General features: G+C 58.3%; 1 protein-coding gene across 2 annotated transcripts in view; it reads left to right on the top strand.

Moving 5' to 3' along the window:
• The window catches only part of SH2B3 (SH2B adaptor protein 3), a 37,280-nt gene that overhangs the window by 1,879 nt on the left and 17,280 nt on the right, over positions 1–18,121 (top strand). For both annotated transcript variants that reach the window (XM_070628954.1, XM_070628953.1), the window contains exon 2: positions 7,718–8,458. In XM_070628954.1, coding sequence (XP_070485055.1) covers positions 7,745–8,458 — 714 coding nt within the window. In that variant the 5' untranslated portion in view covers positions 7,718–7,744. The remainder of the gene's footprint in view (positions 1–7,717; positions 8,459–18,121) is intronic.

Below are 18,121 nucleotides of genomic sequence, written 5' to 3'. Positions count from 1 at the left end.
CCACCGTTAGCGTCGTGGTCAGTGTCGTGGAATGTCGTTCCTCAGCTTCCCTGGAGTGCCTCCTGCACCTGCAGCTCTCGGGGTCCCGAGTCTGGGAGAGGAATTCTGAAGACCCAGGCAGGAGGAGGTGATGGTGCTTCCTGGCCATGCGGCCTTGCCTGACCACGCCAGCCTCAGTTTCCTCATCTGTCAAGTGGGTGTGATAACAGTACCTGTGTCGTAAGGTCGTTGGAACCGTAAAGAGTGAAGTCACAGTGTTTAGAACGGCTTGGTCAGGAGGAGTGATGAGGAGCAGTGAGGAGATGGGCATTATCTGGTTCGACACGGATGTCAGCTCTGCTTGTTTCCTTCTGATTTTCCACCCCCACCCCCACCCCTCTGCACCCTGGGCTTGATCTTTCTCCGATAAACAGGACTTCCTAACCCCCGTCAGATCCTCTGGAACCTCTCCAGATACGGCGGTTCAGCCTGTGGGGGCCCGTGGACGTCTGGGTCCAGCTGGGCCACCTCAGGACACCCTCCGCCTCCTGAATGGAGCCTCCCCGAGGGAAGACGGGGTGGGGCTGGGGGCACTCGGAGGGACCTCCCAGTGGCCAGTCCCAGTGCTGCCCACTCCGAGCGGGGAGACGGAGCACATAAAGCTGGGCCTGGCACTCAATTAATAATAGGTATTATTATTGTTGTTGTTGTTATTACAAGAAGAGGCCTTTCCTGTTAAGCTCTCTCTTTTCCCTGGTAGCAGCATGGGCTTTGGGGCCAAATCTGGGTTCTGTCAGCTTCTAGCTGTGAGGCCTTAGGCAAGTTACCTGATCTCTCTGGGCCTCACTTGGCCAGTAGGGGCCAAGAGTCCCCACTTCCCCAGGGTATATGTCTGTATGTGAGCTCGTATGCAAAGGGCATGGGCCTGGCACAGAGTAGGGACTCGAACTGTGTTGGCTGTAATTGCTATGGCTGTGTGACCCTGGGCTTGTCCCGTAACCTCTCTGAGCTATGGTTCTCCTCATCTGACATGGGAGTACTAATGACTACAGGATAGGGTTGTTTTGAGAGGAGGTATGCACGGGGCCTGGCATGCAGTCAGCGCTCAGTAAGTTTGAGCTATGCTATTAATGCCCAAAGCGGGCTGGCACTTAATTGCCAGGTTTCCTGGGAGAACGGTCCCCAGGGCCCGGGTGCCAGCATCCTCAGCTGGGCGGGGCAGGGAGCCACTTCCATCTGGCAGACAGAGAAGCCTGCCGTAGAGTGCAGAGGTGCAACCCGAGCGGCTGGTTCCCAGCAGACCCTGTTCCCAGCTCCCACCCTCCCTGAGGAAACTGAGGCGGGCAGGCTGCCCAGGGGAAGTGACTCAGCTGGGGTCACTCGCTGAGTCAGGCCTAATTGGACCCAGGAGCCCTGTGCCCCAGCTCCCTCTCTTCCGGCCCCCCTCCCAGGTCCCTTGGGGACTGGGCAGGTCCAGAGGCCACAGCTGGATACCTGCTCAGTTGGGCCCTGAGGCCTGGGCGCCCTGCGTTCCTCAGTCGGGACTCCAGGGTTCCCCTGGGCGGCTCGTCTTGTGTCCCTCCTCCCAGCAGGGGCAAGGGGCACTTCCCCGGGAGAGCGGGTCCTCCTGGCGTCCCGGCCCCGCCTCGGCCGGAAACCCGGCAGCTGAGCAGATGGCTGGAAGGTTTTTCCTCCCACGCCACCCTGACAGGGGTCGGCGAGGGGGGCCGGGCTGCAGGCTTCCTCGTGAGCCAGGCCCGGAGCCCCTGGGGGCCTGCCCGGATGTGGGCCCCCACCCTGGCTGGCTGGGGGGAGCCTGCCGCTGCCCCTTGTGTCCCCAGGGAGGCCTGGGAGGGAGGAAGTCTGTGCCCTGCTCACCGGGAGCTGACTCACAGGGCGCCTGATGGGGGGCTGGCCTTTCGAGGCGGGGATGGGGGTAGGACGGGACACAAAAGAGGGCCTTTGGCACAGAATCTGCCCTTTGAGAGCTGGCACTCTGGTATCTTCTCACAGGAGGGCCCAGAGAGAGTGATGAGTGTGAGGAGAGATGCACAGGAGCGGGAAGCTTGAGCACACCCCTCCCGATACTATGAAGTGGCATGGTCAGCGGTGGGGAGGGGGTTGGGGGAGGTCCTCACTTGAAGGAAGAAGTCCCATGCTGAGACAGGCAGGGGGTGGCGTTCAGAGAGTCTTGGCTTTCCCCACTCCTGGCTGGGTCAGTGGCCGGGGTGTCAGGCTGAGGGTGGGGGCAGAGGCAGCTGGAGGACAGTTCCTGTTCTGGCAGCCTGATAAATGTCCCTGGACACTAGGTGACTTCGAGAGGGTGCGTCAGGGCCCTGCTGGCTCCGCTGGTCCAGAGCAGAACCCACCCCTCGGCCTCCCCAGGGCCCCGGGGCCCTTGCTCCCTGCTTGCCCCAGGCTTCTCCAGTCTGACCAGTGTGAATGGTGTGGAAGGGCAGGGAGCTGCCTGCCAGGCCATGTGTGTTGGCGTCCCCTAGCTCTTTGGGCCTCCCTGGGCATGGGGTCCAGGCTGCTAGAGAAGTTGGTGCTGTGGGTGGGAAAGACAGAAACGCTCCCTGTGGCCCGGAGTCAACCCCGAGGCCTCCTGGAGGAGGTGTTTCCCTCCGAAGGTGTGAGACTTCCTGCCCAAGTGTCTGTGAGCTGGAGGAGGGCGGGGGCTCCAGACTGGCTCATTTTAACTTCATTCACCACAGTTTAAAATCTCCCCAAGCCTTGGCAGGTGGAATTCCCCCAGGTGGGTAGAGGCCTTCTTTGCACCTGAGCCTGATGATTAAGGGAACCGTACGCTCCCCAGGTTCGCTCGTTACACAGGGTGATGGGGCAGAGCGGGGCTGGGAGCCCCCGTCTCTGGAGCCACGGCTTGGAGTGGGCCCCACAGCTCAGAGCCAGGCTCTTCCCTGACTTGACAGCAGCTCAAGGATCCCCCAGGATGGACAGGCGTGAGCGGGGACAGCAGGCACGGGCTAAGGCTTCATGGCCCTCCTTTGTGACCCTTGGCTGACTCTCCGGTGGACACAGTTGTTCTGAATTCAGGGTCATGAGAGGCAGGATCCCCCGGCCCGGGCCCTCAGATGGGTGTGGGGCGCGCTGCCCTGTGTGTTTGCTATGAGGCCTGGGAGGATGGGCGACACCAGGGTGCCCCAGGACGTGGTCCTGCCGCTCCACATCGTCTCATCCTCGGCCCTCAGCCTGGTATGGGGTCAGGGGAAATCCTAGAGCCCCCACAGTGGGACCCCTGCCCCAGGAGCCCAGGCTAAGCAGGGGGACAGACCCCCCGGATTTACAGGCCCTCTGTGTCCCCCTGGCTGCCCAGGCCCCACATGCTACAGGGGGGACAGAGTGCCCCAAGAACCCCTCCCCACCCCCCAACCTAAGCCTGAGGGCCCCTGGGAGTCCCGGATGATGATGACCGCTTCCTGCCAGCAGCCCTTCGGCCCTGACCCCTGGGCCGGCCGGACCTCATCAATCGCTCTCCTCCCGGCCTGGCCCACAGTAAGTGCTCAGTGAGCGGCTACCCACTGGGCTGTGGCCCAAGGAGGGGACCTCCTTCCCTCGGCCTGGCTGCTCGCCTGGCTACGCCACCTCCCCAGCCTGGCCTCCCCCGCTAGGGCCACAGTCGAGCGCTCTGCTGGCCATTTCCTGCCAGAACTGCCTCTTCCCTGAGAAGCCCTTTTGTTCGGGCCCCCGTGACACCCCCTGCCCGGCCCGGCCCACGAGGCCAGGCTCCCTGGAGCTCCTTGTGGCAGGCAGGCCTGACCTTCTCCGGAGCTGGAGGGTCTCTGTTCTAACAATAATAGTAACAAAATAGCAACAGCCCATGTTTCCCCAGCCCTGTGCTGAACGCCTCAGAGACATCACTTCTTAGATGCTCCTGGCGCACAGTGAGGGACAGACATCAGCCCATTTTACAGATGGGGATGCTGAGGCTCAGAGAGGGAAGCACCCTCTTCTGCATCACACAGCGAGGAAGTGGCGGAGGTGGGACGTGGACCCAGGTGTGGTTGGTAGCTCCACCATGCACAGGGCGTCCGGGGGGTGGGGGTGTCTCGGTGGGCTTCTCAGAGCCTCACTGCCTTTCCTGTCGGTCTGTGCGGTCAGGAGTGTGACTCCAAGAGCATGGCTGTCAAATGGCAGCCGCCTCAACCCTAGGAGCTCACTAATTCATAAACTGCTATTTCTGGAGCGCCTGCTCTGGCCAGGCCCACCCTGGGGTGTGAGCCAGAGTCAGATGCCTCTCAGCCCTCCGAGCAGGGGGATGACCAGGGAGCTGTATTGCTCAGGTTCTCTTGCCAGTGGAGCAGGCCAGGTTCTAATCCTGCTCTGCCCCTCACTGGCCGTGGGACCCTGGGCGAGCCACTCCTCCCATGCCTCGATTTTCTCATCTATAAAATGGGTATTACACAAGGCCTCCTCCCTCCAGTGGGGATTAGGTGAGTAAATATGCTATGCACTGTCCAGCACAGAGCAGGGGACCTAGAAAGCCTGAAATACGTCATTTATTATTATTTCTGGTTTTAAATTTTTATTTATCTTTTTAATTGAGATATAATTGACATGGAACGTTCTGTTAGTTTCCAGTGTACAACATAATCACTACATTTATAGTGGTGGTCCTTTCTCAACATACACAAGTATCGGATCCGCAGGTTTTAAAGTGTGTACCCTGTGGCTATTTTCCTGACTACCTGGTGGGTCTCGGGCCTGGTTGGAGGAGGGTGCCTCCTGACTCCAGCAGGAGCGGACTGAGACCTTTATATCCCCTCGTCTGGATCCCACTCATTCATTCAACAAACAGTCACTGAGAAGTGAATCCTCCTTGTAGGCTGCATTTGGGCACTGATCAGGCACTTCGGGGGTGCCTTCTGTGTGGGGCTTCCTTAACCACTAGCTGTGGGAGCTCTCCGGGCTCCCGTTGCTCCATCTGTAAAGTGGGAGCAGTCATCGGCCCCGCCCACTGGGGCTGCTGTGAAGCGTGGGAGCGCTGGCGTTCCGCAGAAGCAGTTAGAGAAGCGTGTGCTGTGGAGCAGGCGCTCTTCTCCCGGGAGCTGGCGTGGCCCTGGGGGGAGGGCGCCCTGCATCACCCGGGCTGTGAGGCAGCGTGCTGTGGGCAGCTGTTCGAACGAGGCTCCTGCCAGGGGTTGGCCCTGCAGTTAGACTTGGGGACTCTGCCATGTGCAGTGGACAGGGACAGGTCTTCCAGGCAAAGGGACAGACAGGGACAGAGGGAGGCCCAGGGTGCCCACGAGGTAGGTTGGCCCAGCAAGAGGTGGCTGTTGCTGGCTACTGGCTGCCACGCATCTGCCAGAGGAGCCAGAGGTTGCAAATCCAACTGACCTCTTGCATTCATACATTCATTCATTCAGCAGGCATTTATTGAGCTCTTGCTGCATACTGGGAACTGGATGGGGCAGGGAGCGGCTCCTGGCTCATGGAGCTCACAGTCTGGTGGAGAGAGAGTCGCTAATTAAATAGTCACAGCTATTGAATGATGGCACGTGACCAGCATGCTGAAGGACCAGTTCAGGACTCGGCTCAGCGTGTGAGCTCAGAGAGGGCTCCTCCTGTGTGAGACTGTAAGCCGCTGAGAGCAGGCAGGGCAGAGGGGACTCCCAGTGCAGTCTCCCAGGGGCAGCCGGCACAAGTGGGCACAGATCACATGGGGTCTCATAGGGTGGCAGGAGCTTGGGTCTGAGATCTGAGAGCCCTCTGGTCCCCCAACCTAGAGGACAGTGCCTGCCTCACTCGTGTCAAGGTGTGGGTGTGGTGGCCCATGTGTGCAGGTAAAGCCCTCTCTTTTTAGCTGCAGGGGTGTTTTCTTGGCAGAGTGTGGGGTCAGGGGCACCCGTGGTCCCTCTCCCTTCCCTTCTGCCTGGCACCTTTTATTGGCTACCTACTGTGTGCAAAGTGCCCGCTGTGTGCAGGTGCCAAGGACCAATGGTGTGCAAAAACGTCAGCTGTGTGCGGCGCGCCCTCCCAGCTGGAGCAGCAGCGCCTCCTCGGCGCTGTCTGGGGCGTTCTGCTGCAGTCAGCTCCAGGGTCTCCACCGTGGCCTGGAGATGGCAGGGGCAGCCCTCATGTCCCACAGCTGCCTGCAGGTCTGCCCAGCGTGACAAGGTCGCACAGAGAGAAGGAGCCTGTGGAGTCAGATGTGGCTGAGGGAACCTCAGTCTCCAGGTTCAGCTCTCCACCTTCAGTGCCCTCTCAAGGACTCCTTACAGCCATCCTAGGAGAGGGAGACCATGCTGTCCCCGTTTGACAGATGAGGAAACTGGGCTCAGAGAGGTCCAGCCAGGTGTGAGGCCACACAGCAAGTGTGTGTGTAATGTGTGTGTGTGTGTGTGAGCCCCAGGAGAGCAGGATTTCTGTCTCTCTGGTTCACTACTGCATCCCCAGGGCCTCGCACAGTGGCTGGAGCACAGGAATGTCCTAGTGATGGGGGATGAATCAGCAGTCACGATTCTGTGGTCCTCAGCAGGGGCCCAGGCCCAGCCAGGCTTCCCTGGGAGGAAAGACAGTCCTGATGGTACCTAGCGGCCCGGGATTCAGCACCGTGGACAGCAGAGGTGGGGGGCTTCTGGCCTCTTCATCGTGTGGTGCCTGGAGAAGGGTCCTGTGTCCTGCGTCCCCCCACCACCCCTGGCGAAGGGATGGGCAGGCAAGGCACTGTCAGTCCTGACATTCCTCTGTCAGAGCAGGAAGCTCCTGTGCACCCCTTGTGAGTCTTGTTAATTTTTCCTTTTTATTCGTTGTTTTACATTTATTTTTATTGACACCAATAATACTCTCTCATTGTAGCATTTCAATAACAGGACAGCAGCTAGCCCATGTTAGGCTTCTCCTAGGTTCTGAGGCCTTTGCATTTATTCACTCAGTTAATCCTCATGACACTCCCATGAGACAGGTACAGCCATGGGCCCCATTTACAGAGAGGGAAATGAAGGCAGAGAAACCGAGTGACTCGCCCACGGTCACACAGCTGGCAGGTGGTGGTGCTGGGATCTGGGCCAGGCTCCAGGCTCTGTTCTGAACCGTGTTTTCTAGGGACAAGTAGTAACAGTCTGGCTTGGTTACTTTTGCCTGCAGCACCCAATTCTGGTTCCTCCCCACAGGTCACCCCTGTTTCTGGAGGGGTCTGCCCCAGCACGGCCCTCCTGCCCGCCACTGTAATACACTTCTGCATACCAACATGCGGGAGTTGGGTTTCTGTGTTGGTGTAAATGGGATCGCAGTGTGTGTTGTTCCGCGCTGTGCCTTTCCCTTGGTGGGATCCTTGGGTATCTCCCCGAGGTGGTGGCAGACGTCTTCCTCATCCTTTCCCACCGTGGCAGAATGCTCCAGCCTGCGCCACAGTTTCTCCCATCAACCTCAGTCTGATGGGTTGAGGTCGCTGGAGCGGGAAATGTCTGGTCAGGGATTGTCCCGCGCATCACTCTCTGCACGTGTGAGCAGGGATTTCTCCAGAGTCCTTAAAAGTGGAATTACCGGGTCTGAAACTGATCCTGCCGAATTGCCCTCCCAAAAGGCTGTGGCCCTTAACCGTAGGGCGAGCCTGCAGGGGACCGCCCATGGCCCCGCGTCCACCAGCGCTGGGTTTGCTGAGAGATTTCCGATTTTTGACGTTGTGTCTGGTGAACGACGCGTCCCGGAGGGGGTCTGGAGTCATCATCTGCTCACCTGCCTGCTCCCTCCCTGTCGCCCACCCCACCGTGTCTTTCAGCCTGGCCGCGCCACCTCGCTCTCCGCCATGAACGGGCCCACCCTGCAGCCCTCCTCGGCCTCGTCCGCGTCCTCCGCCTCGTCGCCCGCGGCGTCCCCGCGGGGCTGGAGCGAGTTTTGCGAGCTGCACGCGGTGGCCGCGGCCCGGGAGCTGGCCCGCCAGTACTGGCTCTTCGCCCGCGAGCACCCGCAGCACGCGCCGCTGCGCGCCGAGCTCGTGTCGCTGCAGTTCACCGACCTCTTCCAGCGCTACTTCTGCCGCGAGGTGCGCGAGGGCCGCGCGCCCGGGCCGCCGGGGCGCGACTACCGGGAGACGGGCCGCGGGCCCCCCGCCAAGGCCGACGCGCCCCGCGCAGAACCGGGCCCGGGCCCCGGCGCGCCCAGCCTGCCCAAGGCCCGCAGCTCGGAGGAGCTGGCCCCGCCGCGGCCGCCCGCGCCCTGCGCCCTCCAGCACCTGCGCCACAGCCTGCGCCACTTCTTCCGCCGCCGCTCGGCCGGGGAGCTGCCCGCCGCGGGCGAGGCGGGCGAGGCCCCCGCCAGGCCCGGCCTGGCCAGGAAGCTCCTGCCCTGGAGCCTGGCTCGGGAGCCGCCGCCCGAGGCCCTCAAGGAGGCGGCGCTGCGCTACAGCCTGGCCGACGAGGCCTCCATGGACAGCGGGGCGCGCTGGCAGCGTGGGCGGCTGACCCTGCGGCGCGCCCCCGACGGCGCGGACCGCGTGCTGGAGCTCTTCGACCCGCCCAAGGTAAGCACGGCCGCGCAGGCTGCGCACTGCGTGAGCAGTACCCAGAGCGCGCACATGGGCAGGACGGTGACAGGTTTCCAGCAGGTGCCCGCAAAGCGCCCAGAGGAAATCACGCCTTGTGAAAAGTGAACTTTTTCTTTTAGAATAATTTTGGGTTACAGAAAAGTTGCAAAGATAGTGGAGTTCCCTTATATACCGCACCCAGCTTTGCCTAGTGTAACCTGTTCCCTTACTGCCTACACGTCTTCACTAAGGAACCGACCGTGGTGCATTGCTAGTAACTAGACAGTTTTTTTGGATTCTGCTAGTTTTTTCCTCATGTCCCTTTTCTGTTCCAGGGCACCATATTAGATTTAGTTGTCAGGCCTCCTGAGGCGCCTCTTGGCTGTGACAGTTTCTCAGATTTTCCTCATTTTTGATGACCTTGACAGTTTTGAGGAGTGGGGTCAGGATGTTGTAAAATGTCCAGGGACACCATACATGGGTGTCACGTAGGCTGGTGGCAGGTTGGTCCAGGGTCCTTGAAAACCTTGACCCAGACCGATCATGACAAATAGGAGGTTTTCTCTAGGGGTTTCAAAACCATCATGGAGTTTCTTTGCGCCTCCCGAGCTTTGTGGATGTCTTATTTTCTTTCAAGTTTAAAAAATGTTGTCTTTTTCATTTGCAACCAACTGAATTCCAGCTGTGCAGTTAAGGCCGAAGGGTCCCTGGGTTTCACACACCTGACGAACTCCATCTTTGATGGGTGCATCAGGTTGGTGGAACCATGTGTCTATCATATAATTCCTTTCTCTTTGTGGTCCTACTATGTGCTAGGTAGAGAGTGAGCAAAGCAGACGTGATCCCAGCCCTGGGGGCTCATAGTCTGGGTGGAGGAGACCAACAGTTACTCATTCATTCAACAGGTGTTTATTGAGCACCTACTACATACAGATGCAGGCTAGGTGCTGGGGGAACTGGCATCTCTGTGGGGGCTAGAGAAAGGATAAACCTACCAACAAACGTGGAATTGCCAATGGCATTTTGTGTTCTGAAGGAAAGCAGGGGGCCTCTGGGCGGATAACCGAGGGGCCCTAATTTGGTGGTGGATGGGGTGTTGTCAGAGCATCCTCTCGTGTGAAGTGACCGTCTCTGTCAACTTCATCGGGAGTCACATGCACACGCTGCAGTGTGTGAAGGCATCTGAAGCTCCGTGAGTGCTCCCGTGTTTGTGGACACCCAGCTGACCCGGCACCCCGGGACCCCCTCACGCCTCTCCACAGCAGCACCCCCCATACCAACTCCCACCCCCACAGGTTAAGTTTCTCTGTCCTTGAACTTCACATAAATCGGAGCACACGGTGTGTGGCCTCTTCTGTCTGGCTCCTTTCAGCCAGTGTAATGTCTCAGAGATGCATCCACGCTCTCCTGTGCATCAGCAGTTTCTTTGTATCACTGAATTGTAGTCCCCTGTATGGATGTACCACAGTTAGTTTATCCATTCCCCTGTTGATGGCTATTTGGGTTGTTTCCACTTTGGGACTTTTATGAATAATGCTGTTATGAAATCTGCATATAGGTCTTTGCAGAGACAGATGCTTCCGAGGTTGATTCCTAGAAGTGGGCTTCCTAGGTCAAACAGTAAGCGTGTCTAATTTTATAAGAAACTTCTAAACTTTGCCCAAAGTGGCTGCGTGATTCTGTATCCCTGCCAGCAGGGAGAGTCTTCACGACAGCCCTGCTAGTGGGTGTGCGCTGGTGTCTCAGTGCGGCTGTAATTTGTATTCTCTGATGACTCACAGGGTTAAGCATCTGTTCATCTATTTATCGGTCATTGGAATTGACTTTTTTTGGGGGGGGGGGGGCACTGAGGAAGACTGGCCCTGAGCCAACATCCATGCCTGTCTTCCTCTACTTTATATGTGGGATGCCTGCCACAGCATGGCTTGCCAAGAGGTGCCATGTCTGAACTCAGGATCTGAACTGGCAAACCCTGGGCCACCGAAGCAGAACGTATGAACTTAACTGCTGCGCCACCGGGCCGGCCCCTGGAATTGACTCTTGTGAAGCACTTGTCACTTCTATCGAGCTGTCTGTCCTTTTCTTACTGATTTGTGTTTATATTTACTGGACACACACTCTTTGTAAAGGAAATGTCATCTCTTGATCTGTGGCTTGTTCTTTTACTCCTTTAATGGAATATTTTTAGGAACAGAAGTGTTTAATTTTACTGAAGTCCAGTTTATCAGTTGCTTTCCTTTATGGCTAGTGCTTTTTGTGTCCTGTTTAAGAAATCTTTGGGGCCAGCCCTGTGGCTGAGTGGTTAAGTTTGCGCGCTTCACTTTGGCAGCCCAGGGTTTTGCCAGTTTGGATCCTGGGCGTGGACATGGCACCACTTGTCAGGCCACGCTAAGGCAGCATCGCACGTGCCACAACTAGAAGGACCCACAACTGAAATATATACAGCTATGTACTAGGGGGCTTTGGAGAGAAGAAGCAGAAAGAAAAAAAAAAAAGACATCTTTGCCTACCTGGATCATGAAGGTCCTTCCTTCTGTCTTCTGGCAGCTGTATTGTTTGGGCCTTCACATTTTGGACCAAGATCCGTCCCCAGTTAGTTCTTGTGTATGGTGTGAGGTCGGGGGTGGCGTGGGGTCCGGGGTGGCATGGGGTTGGGGTCGTGATTCTCCCGGTGGTTCCAGCACTGTCTGCTCGTGTGGCTCTCCTTTCCTAGGGTCGCAGTGCTGCTTTCGTCCTCAGTCCAGCGTCCCTCTGCGTGCTTCTGGACTCTCTCCTGTTCCACTGGCCTATGTGTCTGTCTTTACGCTGACACCTCACTCTCTCAATCGCCAAGTTTCACAGTGAGTCTTGAGGAGGTGACTTTTGAACTGAGATCTTAATCCTGAGTCAAGACTCTGGGCGTTCCAGGCAGAGGGAACAGCAGGGGCAAAGGCCCTGGGATGGGCGGCTGCTTCACATGTTTTGAAGAAAGAATAACAGAAGAGGCCAGTGTGGTGGGAGCACAGGGGAGATGGGGAACAGGGGAGTGTGGCGGGCAGAGGGTCCTTGAGGAGCCAGCATTTTATTGTGAACACCACGTGAAGCTGTCGGAAAAACACCGTGTTCTCATCATTTAAAACAAGTCTCGAGGGTCTGACAGCACAGAAGGCAGAGAGTGCCCCAGCACATGGTCTCATCTGGGGAGGGTGCGGGTCCCTGTCAAACTCACTTTACAAAACAACTTAGCTGCTTAAAATAAACCATCTTGGGAAACCTGGTGTCAGGAGTCAGATGGGCCCAAATTTGAACAGTGAATTCGCCTCTTTCCCAGCTCTGGGGCCTTGGGCAAGTGGCGTCACCTCTCTGAGCCTCAGTTTCCTCTTCTGTGCAATGGGGCTATGCATGGGTCTCGCCCCGTGGGGCTGCGGTGTTTGCTGGGGGAGCACATCGGCTGAGTGCCTGGCACAGGGACGTGGCCAGCCCTCCTTGTTCTTGTCGTGGTTGTTCTGGGAATGACCTGGGTGGAGAACACAGATGCACTTCCAGGCCTGGCTGGGAAGCACATCGAGGCCCCTGTTCTTCTCGGGCCCGGACTGGGGGCCCCAGGCAGAGGCCTCAGGGCTCAGAGTGGTGTTCACTAGTCCAGGCTGCCTGGGGCTCTGCCGTTGGCTTGGGGTGGCTGTGTGACCCCAGGTGTCGCCCACAACCTGAGCAGCCCTGGTGAGGCCTGTCCCAGCCCCTCCACAACGTGTCTCGCCTGACAGGTTCCCGTGGGTTCAGAACCATCCAGGGCCGTTCCTGGATGTTTCCGGGAATGTTTGCCACTGTCCAGTCTCGGGGCCGAGGACACTCAGACTGTAAGCCTCACGCACCTGCCAGGTGGGCACCCCCGGCCTCTGACCTGAGTTGTCTAGGGGATGCTCACTTTGGGATGGCTCCCGTGACTCCCCCGCTTCAACCAGAAGGACAGGACGGTCTGACGGCCGGTGGGTGGCGAGGGGCTTGAGCTCTGGATTTGCACCTGAGCTGTCACCTGAAGGGTCCGCAGCGCTGGCCCGAGAGTCCCTTGCTGCCCAGAGTGGGAGGAGTCTTGGAAGACAAGAACTGAGACAGGGTAGCTGCCCAGGGACATCACCCAGGCCTCCGCCAGGCAAATGCCATCCAGAATCTGTGGCCAGGGGCCGGGGGCTTGTGGCTCAGCCTCGCCTGGAGCAGGCTTCTGGCTCAGCCTCTGACCTGCAGTGTGGGCCTGAGCTGGTCACTTCCCCACTTGGAACCTCAGCCTACTCATCTGTGAAGTAGGGGCGATGGCAGCAGCCACTCAAGGGACCTTGTGAGGGCTGTGTGGGAGGGAGCTCCTTGTTACCGGGGGTATCCAAGCGGAGGCCACAGCCAGGCTGCTGCGGGGGGGCTGGAAGGCAGCTGCCGGAGACATCTGTGGCTATTTCCCAAGGTCCGACGCTGGGTAGAGAAGTCGTGGTTTTCTCTGGTTTCAGTGGCATCCCTGTAGGTGGGCAGGAGGTGAGGCGACCCTCCCTTCCGCCGTGCATTGGCCCTCAGGGAGGCTGGGCATTGCCACCAAAGGCCCTGTGGCAGGAGGTGACGTCTGAGATGAGAGAAGGTGCTGAAAGATCTGGGTGAAGGAATCCTTGGCTGAGGAAATGACACGCGCGAAGGCCCTGGGGTGGGTGCGAGCCAGGAGACTTTGAGGCACGAGCAGGTGGCCTGGGCCTGGAGTGGAGGGAGCAAGGAGGGTGAGCTTGGGAAGGTGGTGGGGCTGGGTTCGGTGATGCCTGGGGTCCACGGTGAGGACTTCAGGTTCCACACTGAAAGCAGTGGGAGCACTGGGAGGATTTAGGCCCAGACAGGCTGAGGTGCTTGCCAACACCACCCACAGTGAGAGCCTCTGGAGGAAGCCTCTGGGGCTGCCTGTGGTCTGGCGTCAGGCTGGCAGTGCAGAATGGGGCATGATTCTTCCCCTGGAAGACCCTCTATCACCACATCCACTGGTCCTGTGGCACCTCCCCCCTCAGGCATCTCTGAGCCTGGGGCTGGGCTCGGAGTGGGGAGCACTATGTCCACCACCTTGAATGGGCACCTACTGTGGCCAGGCACTGCTCTAGACGCTGGACGAGTCCTTCCCATGAAGTTGAGTTCACTGGCCCATCTGACAGATGAGGAAACCGAGGCTGGCAGAAGCAGAGGGACTCCCTCAGGGTCACACAGCGAGGGAAATCTGAACCCCTGAGCCCATGGGGCCGCTACTGCCCAGCCGCAGCCACACTGTCCAACCAGCTCCCTCCAGCCGGGCCAGGCCCGACACGTGCCATCCCACTCAGCAGTTAAAAGAAAAACAAGAAAGTCGATTGGTTGCCAATATTTAAAAACATAAAATGGAGAGACTTCACAAAAGAATCCAGATTTCTGTTTCTCTTAGAAAATCAGTGGGTCTGGCAGTGCTGGGCAGCATTCCTGGGAGTGGCGCCTGGCTGGGCCCTGCCGGAGCTCTGCAGCAGGGGCCTGCCCTGGGGTGGTGGGGGTCCCGGTGGGGGAGAGATTGCAGAAGCGGCTGCCGGGCCAGGGGTGGCTGGTCGGGGCAAGGCCTTCCTGGGAGCTGGGACTCCATTTTCAAATGGAGCATAAACAGGCTGGCCAAGGCCCTGGGCCAGCCCTTTGCTCTTTTTGGCCTCAGTTTCCCCATATGTCCAGGCCTGGGTTAGCTGGAATGTTCTCAGAGCCCTGCCAGCCCTGCGGGGTCTGGGGGCTGAGCTTCAGTTCCTCTCATCTGTACAGAGAGGGAGATAACGGAGTTCTAGCTACTGTTGAAAAATAACTCTTGAGCCAACATTTATTTGGCACTTGTTGTATGCCAGACACTTGGCTGGCCTGGCTGCATTTAATCCTCCAGCAGCCCTCTGATGGAGCTGCTGTGTTACTGCTATTTCACAGATGGGGAAACTGAGGCCAAAGAGAGGGTAGGCGACTTGCCCAGGGTTGCACAGCTCTTGAGTGGCCAAGATGGGACTGGAACCTGTGCCAAAGTCTGCAGGAGGACTTGCTGTCACCCTTGGTGGGGTGGGGGTTAACCGGCAGCTGTCTGGGCGGAAGCATCTGTCTGGGGCACCAGGAAAGGCTCCCTGTGGCCATCTTGTCCAGTGCAACCATTTCACAGATGGGGACACCGGGGCCTGAGCGCCCACCTCAGCCAGTGTGCCCTGCCCTTGGCCTCTGCTGCCCAGCCTGGAGAAGAGCAAGGGGAGGGGTGGGAAGATACCTCAGGGGACAGCATACAGCCCTGAGCCCCCTACCTGTACCACAGTCCTCCGATATCCCCAGGAGGAAGGGCCTGCTTGGGACTGGCTGGGCCTGCTGGTCCTAGGAGTGGCTGTGGGCTGGGCCTGCGGGGCAATGTGGTTCAGAGCCTTCCTACTCGGTTCCTTCTGAGCTGGGTGTCCTTGGGCAAGTGACTTGGCCTTGCTGGGCCTCAGTTCCCTCATCTGGAAAATGGGGATGGTCCCCAGCCTGCCTGTGGGGCAGTGGCCATGCTGGGGAGGCACAGATCTGGGGGGTGCCGACTGGGTGGGTGGGGGCAGCCCGGCCGTGCATCCAGCAGCTGACACTCTGGGGTGCCTGGAGCGAGCCCCGGCCGCCTTCAGGGCAGAGCCTGAGGACCGTGGGTGCAGCGGCCTGGGCAGGTGGCCTGGTGGGCGGGAGTCCATGGCTGGAAAGCCTGGGGCCCGGTGGGCTCCTCTCCAGGGCCCGGGTGGTACTGTCATGGTGCCGGCTTCACAGCTGAGGAAACTGAGGCCTGGGGTTGGGGCTGCATGGAGTGTGGGAAGGAGGAAGCCGACAGAGGCCGGCGGTCTCCTCCCCTCCCGGAGGCAGGAGCGGGCACCGGGGCTGGGCAGGAAGCGGTGGGCGGCGCAGCCCTCTGGCCTGTGGACCGGCTGGAGCCCTGCCTCTGCCGCTGCGCCGTGCCCTCGGGGCCTCGCTTCCTCGGAGGAGCAGCTGGGTGATGCCCCTTCCCGGGTGCCCAGAGCTGGCCCAGCATGCCGGGCCCCCACGAAGCTTAGCTGCTGCAGTCATTGTTATTTTCATAGTTGTTTTCAACGTGACAGGCACCGCATTTGACACATCTTAAGGAGTCACCACAAACCCTGGTAGTGGGGACAGTGATGAAGCCATCTCACCGATGAGGAAACCGAGGCACAGAGACGTAGAGAGACTTACCCAAGGCTACACAGCTGGGAGGTGGAACAGCCAGGGCCAGGAGTTTGTGTTAAGGCCCCAAGACAGGTGGGGAAACCACCCACCTCCACCTGCAGCCCAGTGGATCTTTGAGGGCCACACAGAGCCCCGACGTCCCAGTGGGGAGATAGACAGGATCGTTCAGGCTGGTGGCTCCCAAGTCCCACCCTCTCCGGAAGGAGCACAGGGTTCTGCCCTGGGCTGCTCAGTGACCCAGGTGGGCCCCGGCCCCTCTCTGAGCTATGAAATGGGCAACAAGCAGCTTGAAGGGGCCTTCCAGGACTGGTGGGGGAAGGCAGGGGGGTGGGCAGGACTCCCGTGGGACCCCGACCGCATGCAGCGCCCCGCGTGCCCCTTCCTGGGGTTCCGTGTAAGATCACTTTTGAAAAGTGCTCTGCCGCTTAGGAGAAAGCCCCGACCGCGCTGGAACCGCGGGCAGATGCTATCGGCGCTTCCTCCAAGCTCCAGTTCTCTGAACCCACCACTAGAAGTGGCCCTGGATCCAGTGGCGGGAGGGCAGCACTCGGCACCCATGCACCAGCCCCTCCCGCGCCTCCAGCCCCCCGGGCCTGTTTGCTGTCGCTGGCCTCTTGGAAGCTGGTCTTCTATTTTTGCTTGTTTGGGGGACTAGTGAAGGGATAAGACCATCACTGTAGAGTCTGGCCTGTGAGCTTGGTGGTTGGTGGCTGGGGAGAAGGGCAGATGGAAAGGTTTGGGTTCAGATCTTGGCTCTCGTTGTCCTTGTTATGTGGCTTTGGGCCGAGAACTTGGCCTCTCTGAGCCTCAGTTTCCCATTCTGGAAAATGGACTGTCAGTACTCGCCTTGCTGGGTGACTGAGTCAAAAACAGGCTCAGGGAGGGCCTGGCCTGTGTCTCCACCTTGAGAGGTGAAGAAGGGGCTTCCTGCATAGGAAGTCACCAGATCCCAGAGGTGGGTCCCCAGACGCCCTCCCTGGGGTGGGCAGCAACCTAGCCGGCCCTCCCAGTCACTGACCTGGGCACCAGCTGACAGCCGGCAGGCTAGGCAAGCCGCTGCTGGAAATCCCCCACCCACTTCTTCGTGAATGGAAAAGGAAACCAAAATGCTCGTGCAGAGATCTCTGCCCTCTGAGCGGCTGGCCCTCACTGGTGGGGGAGCTTCCTCCCTCAAGGCAGGAGGGGCCACCTCAGCTTCCTCTTTGAGGCCCCACACCCCTTTTCCCTATCTCCCCTCTGGGCTGGGGAGGAGGCCACTGTTTTCTTCAGGCTGTGGACCCCACTGACTGCTCAGCCTCTGGCACCAGGGGTGACAGCATACATGGGGGGCGACTGCAGCCACCTGGCCTCTAGATCCCCCCCTACTTGCAGCTAATGCCTGGATCCTCCCATTATGGGCCTGACTTGAATCCCAACCGTGGTCGAGGTGGGGGTGTTTGAAGTCCCCAGTGGTGGCAGAGAGAGAAACTTCTCTCCAGGGAACCATCTGGAACGGGGGGCCCTGCTTTGTCTCATCTCAAACCTTTGTGTAATCTAGGAAACCGTAACTTCCCGAGGGCCTCCACATTTGAGTTCCTAATAGTTTTGGTTTTGTTTTTTCAATTAATGAAGGTCATGGCAGGAATTACAGAACGGTAACTGAGAAAGCGCCCCCAGCCCATTACCCAGAGAGAAGCAGCTTTTCCAGTGGGCAGTGCCTGCGTGACCTTCTTTCTTGTATTTCTGGGTCTGACTCCCCTTCGGCTGGCCTCAGCCTCCCCGCAGCTGTCAGCTCCTGAGCCATCTGGGTGCCAGGCAGGCTGCAAGTACAGGTGGGAACTTTCGGACAAAACCCCAGCCCTGTGGGACTGACATTCGTCATACTGTTTTGTAACCTGCTTTTGTTCACTTAACGTGTCTTGAACATTTTTCTGTTTTCATAAATATTTTTCTAGAACGTTTTTGTTTAAAACTGGCTGCACAGTTTTCATGTGCACAGATAGGCCATCATATATTTGTCTATTATTATCTAAACCCCTATTTCATTTCTAACTTTCTTGCTTGAATAGATAACCTTATGACGAACATCTTGTACACATCTTGGTGCCCATCTCTGATGATTTCCTCAGCTGAATTCCTAGAAGGGGAAGTGCCGGGTCAAAGGCTGTATGAGTGCATCTAACACTTTCTCTCTCTCAAAGCTTGAGCGAGATATAATTTACATGTTGTAAAATCAACTTGTTTAAACTGTACAGTGGTTTTTAGTATATTTACAGAGTTGTACAACTATCATTGTGATCTAATTTTAGAACATTTTCATCAGCTTTGAGAGACCTTGTACCCAAAGCAGTCACGCCCACTCCTCCCCTCCTGGCCCCAGGCAGCCACTCATCTGCTTTCTCTCTCTATGGATTTGCCTATTCTCTTCTTTTCACATAAATGGAATAGACCATATGTGGTCTTTTGTGACTGTCTTCT

The sequence above is a fragment of the Equus przewalskii genome, chromosome 7, assembly GCF_037783145.1.
Source record: "Equus przewalskii isolate Varuska chromosome 7, EquPr2, whole genome shotgun sequence".
In the NCBI taxonomy this organism is placed as follows: Eukaryota; Metazoa; Chordata; class Mammalia; order Perissodactyla; family Equidae; genus Equus; species Equus przewalskii.
Note: the sequence above shows the minus strand (reverse complement) of the source record. Positions and strands in the feature narration are given on the sequence as shown.